The 11376-nt window shown below is 32.3% G+C and overlaps 1 protein-coding gene across 1 annotated transcript; it reads right to left on the bottom strand.

Annotated features, from left to right (window-relative positions):
• Positions 1–3715: 3715 nt before the first annotated feature.
• LOC127106220 (secreted RxLR effector protein 161-like) lies at positions 3716–4339 on the bottom strand. Its single transcript, XM_051043520.1, has one exon. It carries the CDS (start codon positions 4337–4339, stop codon positions 3716–3718), a length of 624 nt encoding a protein of 207 aa, XP_050899477.1.
• Positions 4340–11376: the final 7037 nt, after the last annotated feature.

Raw genomic sequence — 11376 nt, 5'->3', positions numbered from 1 at the left:
AGTGATTAGAATGCTTCGACATCAAAATGTAAGCAATGATATAGTGAAGCATTCTATCACTAATAAACAAGTTCTTTCCAGACAAAATTAAACGAGAGGAGGTTGGATTTTTCTGACTTAGAATATCTTGTTGAGTCAGATGTGAAATGCTGAAGTAGTAGTCAACCTTGTTGTATCCTTTCCATTCCGGGACAAACCCGTGCTGAATAGCTTGACCTTCAAAAGGAACATCCAAACACAATCGAAAGACAACATAATGTTCTTATCATTAACTTTGGAAGAAAGAACACAACCAGTACCAATTGATAAATTAGCAAAAAATTCCTTAACTAAGTCTGGTTATATGGGTCCAGAGTCAGAGATAAGAGATTCCAAAATTTGATACTTGAGAGGTTCATGAAAGTTAAAGTTATGAGCAGGAAAGGATGGTAAATTATCGTATTTTGGTGGCATGAGTGGACAATTTATGATGTTGAGAGTCAATCTTCTAGACTTGAGAGTGGGTTATGAACTAACATTCTCACCTTCAGAGTTATGTTATGAGTTACCTTCTCCAATTTTTCCCTATCCCCTATCCTTCCTTGAGGGTGCCATGGAAGAGCTTGAAAGTGAGAAAGTTATGGTTTTAGCGATATGGATTTTCGGATTTGGTTAAGAGGAGATGGGGATTTGTGGATTTTCGGATTTGGGTGAGTGAGGGATTAAAGATAATTAAAGTGGGAAGTTTTGGAATTGATGGAGTTTTGGAGTTGGTGGAGTTGAATGGGAAATGAAGAGAGTAGGTGGAAGATGGAAGAATGAGTTTAAGAGTTCCAAGACAATAAGTGAATAGAAAGTGGAAAAATTGACTGAAAAGAAATTATTAAAATCACTTATTTATGAAAAATTAGTAGCTGTAACCGGTTACATAAAATGTGGTAACCGGTTAAAGTATACGAAACAACAATATAAACACTAAAACATGAGCGTGTAACTAGGGGTGTGCAAAAAAACCGGTTATCCATAACCAAATTGGTATCCAAATTGATCCACTTTAAAAAAACCAAACCAAATGCTAAAATAAAATTTGGTTTTGTTATTGGTTATCCAAATATAAACCGTTACCCATTATAAAAATTTGGTTTTGTTATTGGTTATCCAAATTTTACTATGTGTTAAATTTTTATTTGTTTATGTTTTCATGTTTTATCACATTATAAATCAATTTTATATTTTAAATTTTTTTAAATTTTATAAAAAAATTATTTTAAAAATAAAAATCAGTTTTTTTTTCTTTTCACCAAAAATATTATATTTGGATTTTTTTTTGAAAAATTATATTTTAAATTTTTTTTCAAATAAAATTATTATTTTTTTCTAAATAAAAAAGATATTTTTTATCAAAAATATTTTGTATTTTTTTCACTAAAAAAAATGTTTTTAAAAAAAAATAGATTTTTTTTTATTTTTTTATTTTCAGAATATAATTTTATTATTTTCAATTTTTTTATATATTTTTTTTCTTTTTTCTGAATATTTGTTATTTTTTTTCTAAATTTTTTTTTATGTTTTTTAAATTTTAAAAGAAAAAATATTTTAAAACCTCATAAATTTTGTTTGTGAACAGTTATGAGAGATTTTAGAAATTTGAACAATTTTTTGATGAGTTATTTATTTTATGAACAATTATGATTTATAGAGATATGATTCATAATTATTTTATTTTATGACCGTTTTTATGTAACACATCATACTTTGGGATTGTTTTTAATCGAGATATTATTTGTGGTGATTATAAAAGTCAAACTTAAAGTAATTTTTTAAAATAAATATTTTTTTTATATAAAATAGTTTTATAATTAGTGAAAATAAAAAAGTTAGTTAAAAGAAAATAAAATTAGTGAAAATAAAACTATTTTTTTTATAAAATTGGTTTTGAAATTGAGTTTTTTTAAGAAAAAAAAATTGGTTTTAAAGTAATTGATTTAAAACTATTTTTTTTAAAAACCGGTTTAAAACCGAACCGATCCACTTATAAACCGATTTCTAAAAAATAAATTGGTTTTATGAAAATGGTTTTAAGAACCAAACCGAATCATATATATGGTTCAATTTGGTTTGGTTCATGATCCATGCACACCCCTACGTGTAACCGGTTACCATAATTCATGTAACCAGTTATAGCATGCAAAAAAACAGTAGCTTGCTACAGGTCAGCATGCATGGAAAGTGAAGAAGGTAGAAATTGGACATGTTAATGAAGGTTGAGAAAAACAAGAAAGGGGGGTTTCAATTGTTTTAATTGATAATAAAAACTTTTGAAAATAAAACACGCGAAAATAAAAGATATAAACACAAATTTTTTATCCCGGTTCACTTGAAATTCAAAGCTACTCCAGTCCACCCGACCAAGGTGATTTCGCCTTCAATAAGGACTTAATCCACTAATCTTGAAAGATTACAACATATGATTGTCTAAGAGGATAGAGATCCCTTAGCCCTCTCAAGTTTACAGACTTCACAAGTCACTTGAGGAATATTCAAAAATTGAAGAAAAGTTACAGTAGTGCTTAGTGCTTCTAGGTAAGCAGAAATTATACAATAAGAACAAGAGAAATGTTCACACTTTAGAGCAGCAACTCGTGTGAAAGGAGAATGCGTAAGAGATATGAGATTAGTTTCAGTATTCTCGTGTGTTTCGTTGCCTTCTTTGTAAAGAGATCCATCCTATAAATAGGGGTTTCATGAAGAGACCGTTGGACCAAAAAGGATCTTGGCAATGATTGATGATTAATGTCATTAATCTCTGTGTTCTTTCCAAAGCAGTTTGGGGCGCTATAACTTTCTTACAAAAATAGATTCTTGCCATAAGTGGAAGACTTCATAGCTAAGTCTTTGGTAATCATTTTTGAATCAGAGTGTTCAGACTTTAGAGTTTCTGTTCAGCAAGTGCATATTCAGATAGTTGCTTACAGCTGACTAACTTCAGATGTTCTTGATGCCTTCCTGATTAATTACATCAGAGTGTAAGAACTTCAGATCCTAGAGTGCGTTCTTCCGCTTCAGAATGTCTGATATCTCTTTCTTCGTTTGAGCTTTGTATACTTCTTTTGTTCAGAGTTAGAGCTTCTGCTTGAGTACCTTCTAAGTGGTCATTCTGAACTTGTGTCTGTATCTAATATATGTCTATCTAACTTTTTTTATTAGAGTCCTACACACTTAGATAAATTTTGTTAGGGTACCATTTTGTTTCATCCTTTGTTATCATCAAAATCTTAGAGATGAATTATAGATACTGAATTTTGTTCTTACAACTAATATATAGTATTTAGCAACTTTATATCTTGCATACGTGTCACAGAAGTATTGATTAAATCATAAAACATTGAATTTTTATTAAGCTTATAAATATTTAACAAAATGAATTTGTGAATAAAAATAGATATAAAAGTTTGTATGTACCATGGTGGTTTTTAACCGACTATCGATGAATATTTTTGAAGAATCATACATCAAACTCATCTTATATGCCATGTTCCCTTCGAATTTTGTAAAATGGTTCTTTTGCAAGCGGCTTTATGAATATATCCGCGAGTTGATTATGAGTATCCATAAATCTAACTTCAACATCACCTTTAAGCACATGATCACAGAGAAAATGATGTCGAATATCGATATGTTTTGTCCTTGAGTACATGAATGGATTTTTGGATATGTTTATGGCCTTTGTATCGTCTCACTTTAGCAAAATGCATCCAAGGTTTAGGCCGTAGTCACTAAGTCGTTGTTTTAGCCAAAGTATTTGAGTGCAACAACTTCCTGCAACAATATATTCTGCTTCAGCTGTACTAAGAGCCACACATGCTTGCTTTTTGAAGGACCAAGATACGAGAGCGTTTCCTAGAATATGACATGTCCTGCTTGTGCTTTTTAGATCTATTTTATAACCTGCATAATTAGAGTCAGTATAACCAAGCAATTCACATATACTACCTTTAGGATACCATAAGCCGATGTTGGTTGTTCCTGTGAGATACTTTAGATTGGCTTGAGACCATGCACAAAGACAAACACTAAACATTATATCAGGACGACTTGCCGTCAAATATAATAATGAAGCAATCATACCTTGATACTTTATGATATGAATTGAAACACCGGATTCATCTTGATCAACATAAGTTCTGGATCCCATTGGAGTACCCATTTCTTTGCAATTATCCATGTTTCGAACAATTATACCATTCTCATCAAGATTGTTCTTAAACACCCATATGGCACCTATGATATGTTTACCACTTGGCCTAGGAACAAGTTCCCAAACTTGATTCCTTTCAAATTTGTTTAACTCTTCTTCCATTGCAAGTATTCATTGATCATCTTCTAGGGCTTCATCAATCTTGAAAGGTTTGATTTGTGAGACAAATACCATATTCAAGCATGCACCTTTGAGATTTAATCTTGTTGCAACGCCTTGATTTATATCACCAATGACTTTATCAATTGGATGATCCCGATGAGTTGCCCATCCTTAGGTAGATCATTAACTTGTTGAATAAGTTCTTCTTGGTGTTCCGGTTGATTATCATTGTTGACTTTGGAAGTATCTTCCTTAGGAATTTCTACAAAATCATCATCATCATCACACAAAAAAATATCCTCCTTAGAGGTCTTAATTTCATCAAAGGAAACATGTGTAGATACTTCAATAGTTAAATTTATTTTATTATATATTCTATATGCTTTACTAGTAAGAGAATAGCCAAGAAAAATACCTTAATTATATTTTTCATCAAACTTACTGAGATTGTCTTTGTCATTGTTTAATACAAAGCATTTGCGTCCAAATGTATGAAAATGAGCAATATTTGGTTTTCTTCCCTTGAAGATTTCATAAGGGGTATTTTTCAAAATATGTATAATAATAACTCAATTACTTACATAGCACGTCGTGCTTACCGCATCCGCCCAAAATTATTTTGAAAGATTTGAATCACTAAGCATCATTCTTGCAAGTTCTACTAGAGACTTATTCTTTCTTTCCACCACTCCATTTTGTTGAGGAGTGCTTGATGTTGAAAAATTATGAAAGATTCCATGTTCTTCATAAAACTCTTCAAAAGAAGCATTTTGGAACTCTCCACCATGATCGCTTCTTATGGAGGCGATTTTTAGTGATTTCTCATTTTGAATTTGCTTTGCATACTTCTTGAACGCCTTGAATGCTTCACTTTTCTGCACTAAAAAGAATGTCCAAGAATGTCTAGAAAAATCATCAACAATAACTAATGCATATACATTACCTCCTAAGCTTCTTTTTCTTGATGGACCAAATAAGTCCATATACAACAATTATAAGGGCCTTGAAGTGGACACCACATTCTTAGGTTTGAAAGTTGATTTGGTTTACTTTCCCTTTTGACAAGCATCACATGATTTATCTTTTACAAACTTTATCTTAGGTAAACCAATTACAAAATCATGCTTGCCTAGTTTATATAAATATTCCATATGAATATGAGCAATTCTTTTATGCCATAGCCATGAGTCATTATTATTTACCATGAGACATTTTACTTTCAATGATACATCATCTAGGGAAATCATAAATACATTATTATTTCTCTTACCCTTGAGTTTTACCTCATGAGAGACTTCATCTTCAATCAAGCATTCATCCTTGGTGAACTTGATCTTGAAGCCTTTGTCACAAAGTTTGCTAATACTTAGAAGATTGTGCTTTAATCCTTCAACATAAAGAACATCTTCAATGGATGTGAAAGGTGGTGCTCCAACTTTGACTATGCCAATAATTTTTCCTTTGTTGTTGTCACCATAAGTGACATATCCCTTGGCCTTAAGCACTAGATTTTAAAACTTGTTGATATCTCTTGTCATATGCTTAGAACAACCACTATCGAGGTACCATAGATTTGTAGTGGTCTTCAAGCATACCTACAAAATAAGTTAGGTTTTGTTAGGTACCCAAATTGCTTTGGGTCCTTCATAATTAGTTCCTTTCTTGACCCAAACATAATTCCCAATTGTCATACTAAAATTCCTCACATAGAAAGCATTAGGTGTGTGACCACTTATACCACAATAGAAACAAGTAGGAACAAAATTACTTTTATATACAGGAACATAAGATTTCTTCTTGACAAATCTTTTCCTTTTAGGATAATTATGAACATTATTTGATTTGTTCACTCTCTTTATTGCATTTCTCACTAGCCTTAACAAAGATGGTTTTACTAGAACTTGGTTTATTAAATTTAGAATATCCAAGTCCACTTTTATCATTTTCATATCTTTATTGACTAAGGACACCATCCAATCCAATTTTTCCCTTTTCATATCTTTCAATGACTCTTTTTAATTGGATAATTTGGAAAGAGAGAGATTCACATTCTTTGCATACAAAATTATGTTTTTGTTCATTAACAAAGTTTTGTTTTTCAACTTCAAAATCCTTTTCGTGGTGTCAATATTTTCTTCAAGAGATAAGATTTGTTTCTTTTGATTAGACACCGTTTTATACATAATTTTGCATTCATTTAGAAATTCATCTATGGCACCTTGTGCATCATTATCATAAATAGAAAATTCATTACTAATCTCTTCATCTTCATTATCATAATGATGTGAAGCCATCAAGGCAAGGTTTGCACATTCGTCACTTTCAGAGTCAAATGATGAACTAACTTCATTATCTTCCCACGCAAAGTAGACACTTTTAGATTTTAAGTCCTTTCAACTTTTAAAGCCATTCTTCTAAGCGAGTTTTGGACAATCCTTCTTTATGGGTCCTTGCATTCCATATTCAAATAAAGTGGCATTTCATGTTGACATAAAATTATCCTTTTTCTTGTAAAATTTATTTCTTTTTGCATAATTCAAGGATTGTTCATTATTACCAAACAACTTACCAGGCCTTTTTACAAGGAGCATGAAATTTTCATCTTCTTCTGTAGCATTATATTCTTGTTCTTCTTTTGAGACAACTTTAAAAGCAATGCCTTTTGATTTCTTTTATTGATTCTCATGTTTTTAAAGTCTCCCGAGTTCAAGTTCATGTTCTTGTAGTTTTCCAACAAAGATGCAGAAGTCATGGTAGAGAGACTTTTCTTTTTTGATATTGCCCTTACTTTTGGTTGCCATTCCCTAGTTAAATATCTAAGCACTTTAAGATTAAGATCATCATTATTAAAAGTCTTACCAAGAGCAATCAGGTGATTTGTCAAGTGTACAAATCTCTTTTGTAATGCGACGATGGCTTCTCCGGGATGCATTCTGAACATCTCATACTCTTGACTTATGGTATTTAGTCTAGACCTGGCATTTTGTTTAGTATTTTTTTGTGTGCTTTCTTCCTATATGATCCTAGAGAATCCCACTTAATAGTTGTTAAGAGGATCTCCAGGTATCTGAAAGGTACGATTAACCTTGGCTTATGTTATAGAAAATCTAAAGATTACAAGCTAGTCGATTATTGTGATGCTGATTATGCTGGAGATAGGCTTGAGAGGAAAAGAACTTATGGAAGCTTTCAGTTTCTGAGAGACAACCTGATCTCATGGTCCAGCAAAAGGCAACCAACAATAGCACTTTCAACTACTGAAGTCGAATACATTGCAACATCTGGATGCAACATTCAGATGCTCTATAGATGAAAAACTAACTAGAAGATTTTCAGATATATGAGAGTAACATCCTTATACTCTGTGATAATACTTATGCTATTTGTATCAATACTTCTGCTATTTGTTGAGATAAAACATCACTTTATATGTGACTATGTTTAGAACAGAATTCTAAATTTTAAATTTATTCATACAAACCATCAATGTGTTGATATCTTTATAAAACCCCTTGTTGAAGATAGATTCGTTTTCATTTTGAAAAATTTAAAAATGGACTTATGTCCATAATGAAAAAGATGTTTTCCTCATAATGTTAATATCTCAGAATGGTCAAATGAGACTCTGAGGTTTGTTTGTGGTTCTGAACGTGTGAGTCTTATGAAGTGAGAAGGTTTCATTAGTCCAGAAGTATCTAGTCAGAATTTGTTTGGTTAAACAATTTGTCTTCTGGATATTGGAAATTTTTTGCATTTGATAATTGTCAATCAATCTCGATTAGTGGAAAATTTTTAAAGACAACTTTCTTAAAAAACTTAACCGTTTTGAATCTATTGATGTGACATGTTGGGTGAATAAATCTTAGGATTAGGTAAAATCTTCATGCTTTACCCCATTGTTAGATTTTTCCACTATTCAATTTTTTTTCATGATTGCCAAATCTCTATTTTAATCCAATTCACTCACTTAACACACTTCCTCTACATCCACTATATACACTTTCTCTCTTTGAGCTCAAAACTTCCAGCAACCCTAAAACCCTTTGTTCTTCATCAAAAATGGCTTCACAACAATCTACTCAACAAATTCAAGGACAAGCTCAACAAGAAAGCGTTGCAACTACTCAAAGAACTGCTCGTGGTTCATCTTCATCATCATAACAACAACCAACAATCCCTTATCTACTTCAAGTCAGTTCATCAAGATCTTCTTTATGTCAACTTGTGCATATTGAATTTGCTTATGATGCTCCTGAGCTTACTTTGTCTACTCCAGCAGAGAAATTGGATGTTCTATGTGAACTCTTGGTTGAGTTTGAAAAAATGAAAGACAATGGTATTGATCTTTTAATTGCTGTTAAATTTCAAGGTTGGGAACATTTCTTCAACAGTCTTCAAGGTCAAGTCTTCCATCATCTTGTTAGAGAATTATGGATTCATGCCAAGTCTTCACTTTTCTAGGTTTCTTCTTTCGTGTTTGGAAAGAAGATTGTTATTTATGAGAAACTCATCGCCAAACTCAGTGGTTATGATGGGTCCAGAATCAGATGTGAACAAATGGTGGAAACAAAATCTCACTGAAGTTTGCACTTCTAACGCAAACTTCTCTGAAGTGTTGCTCTGACTAACACCTTTAGTAGTTGGATAGATGTTAGCTCTGAAGAGTTGGAGTTCTTATGCATGTAGGAAGCCAAAATGAACTTCCATGCCAGACTCTCTAGTATAGTTGAACCTCTTCTTTAGAAGGTTCATCCAACGCTTCTTCTTCCTTCTCCATAAGTGATTCCTATTTCTTCACCAGATCAGACTACTTTGGTTGCTTCTGAGATGACTCTTGAAGTTGAAAGTGTCTTTGGGGTTAAGAAAACTGTGATTTATGAAGACTTTGGAGCACCTGAAGGCTGAGAATTTTGAGGTCAAAAAAAGGATGAGCAACATAGAAGAGATGTTCAAGTATCGGGATGAGAAAACAATAAGGGTTGAAGGGATGTTTGGAGCTATCTTATCATGACTTCCGCCCTTTCCTTAAACCCTTGTTTTAAAACTTTATGTCTTCTTAGTTTTAAGCTTTTTCATTTATGTACTTGGATAATTTTATGAAATTAAAATTTTGTTTGGTTTAATTTGTCTTTATTTCTTTTTGATTGATGATAAAGGGGTGATAAGTGCATATTTATGCACAATTATCCTACTTTTTACTTAGGCATTTCTTTATTTTATTTTGTTTATTTTTATATTTTATTATGTTTTCATATTTTATTTTATTTTTAGTTTAATTTAATTTTCGCACTTATTTTTCAGCTTTAGCAGTCTGCGTGGAAACGATCATAACTGGAGTTCCGGGAATCCGTTTGAGGCGTTCTAAAAATCGCCGGAAAGCTAAGAGAGAGAGCTACGACTTTTGTGTTGGAGTCGAAGTCAGATTCGGAGCTCAAAATTCCAGAATTTCGTTTCAAGTTACAGCATTAGAATTTTATTTTAGTGTTGGATCATGTTGTGGGCCTGGGTTATATTTTCGACCCAGTTGGGTTTTGAACCGGATCCACTTTTTATCTTTTTAAGGAGAACGTGTGTACTGTTCACGGGGGACTATTCACGCAAAAAAATATTGTTGAAGCTTGAAAACTCATGGAGAACTAATCCTCTTTGGACGGATTCACTGTACTCAGGTTTCAAACTTTGAGATTGTTATGATATTTACAATTTAATTTCTATTCCTTTCAATTATATCATGTGATTGTTGTTTGCTTAATTCAATTATCATATAATGTATTTGATTTAATTTGAGTGATCTGTGTTCCTAATTTTAATCGTAGATTAACTCTGCTTAACTGTTAATTTGCTCTATCATTTACCGTATGCTTAATCCGGCAATAGGAACATGTTCTCATAAAATCTTCCACGCTTGTTGACTGATTTTTTCATCAAATAGGATAGAAGTCCCGCTTGAGAAATTGTATTTTCATCGGTCGATGATTAGTAAGAATCGAGGCAGTGGATCCGTTACTTTAATCGCTTATTTCACAACAACTTATTTCAGTAATCAATTATTTTAAGTGCTTTTTCTTTATCGGAAACCTAAACCAAACCCCCCCTTATTTTATTACTGTTATTGATTTTCCCACAAGAATCCTTGAGAGACGATATTTCGAGTCATTGTCGCTATATTACATATTTACAAAAACCACTCGTTTTTGATCCACGAGCGACCGCGGATCAAATTGGCGCTGTTGCCGGGGATTCTTGTCGTTATTAATCAATTTTAGAGTCATAGTGTTAGTTTCCTCGAGTCCAGACCTTAGTTTCCTCGCCGTTTCGTCCAATTCGCATTTTAGAGTCCAAAACATAAAAAAAAAATTCTGTTTTTTTTTAAAATTTCGTCCGAATCAAAATCTGTTCCGGGCATTTGAAGCAGAAAAATTAGAGAAACGTTTGTCCCTAACTACAAAAAGTTACGGGAGGTGTGCTTTCAAATTCCCAAATTCATCATTTTTCTATTTTTTATGATTTATTTACTGTTTTCATCGAGTCGTAAAAAATCAAAAAAATTCTCAAAATTCTATTTTTAAGCCATTAGATCAATTTCGGCGTCGTTTTATTTTTCTGAAGTTTTTTTGATCGATTTCCTTCTTTGTGCTTGTTTTTTAAATTTTAGGGACATTGTTGGCATTTTGAACATTGTTGCTGCATTGTTGTGTATTAGTCCTGGCAACTAGGTCATCTTGTTCTGAACTTGTTGCTTTTGATCCTGAAGTAGAGAGAACTTTGCACACACGACATAGAGCAGTCCAGGTTTCCACTAGCTCACTTGAAATGGCTGATAATAGAACATTAAGACAGTTAGCTGCACCTGATGTGAATTACAACGGTTTGTGTATTGAGTATGCTGCTGATGTTGTTCCTTTTGAGTTAAAATCAGGTTTAATCCATTTGTTGCCCAAGTTTAGTGGTCTTGCAGGTGAAGATCCTCACAAACATCTAAAAGAATTTCAAGTGGTGTGTTCTACGCCACTGAAGCCTGAAGGGATCACTGAAGA

Source organism: Lathyrus oleraceus, chromosome 1 (genome assembly GCF_024323335.1).
Source record: "Lathyrus oleraceus cultivar Zhongwan6 chromosome 1, CAAS_Psat_ZW6_1.0, whole genome shotgun sequence".
Lineage (NCBI taxonomy): Eukaryota > Viridiplantae > Streptophyta > Magnoliopsida > Fabales > Fabaceae > Lathyrus > Lathyrus oleraceus.
The sequence above is the reverse complement of the archived record's forward strand: the minus strand, read 5'-3'. Positions and strand labels throughout refer to the sequence as shown.

What these genes read in the sequence shown, in the direction of transcription:
- LOC127106220 (XM_051043520.1), bottom strand. Translation starts at nt 4,339, where the DNA reads ATGGAAGAAGAGTTAAACAAATTTGAAAGGAATCAAGTTTGGGAACTT.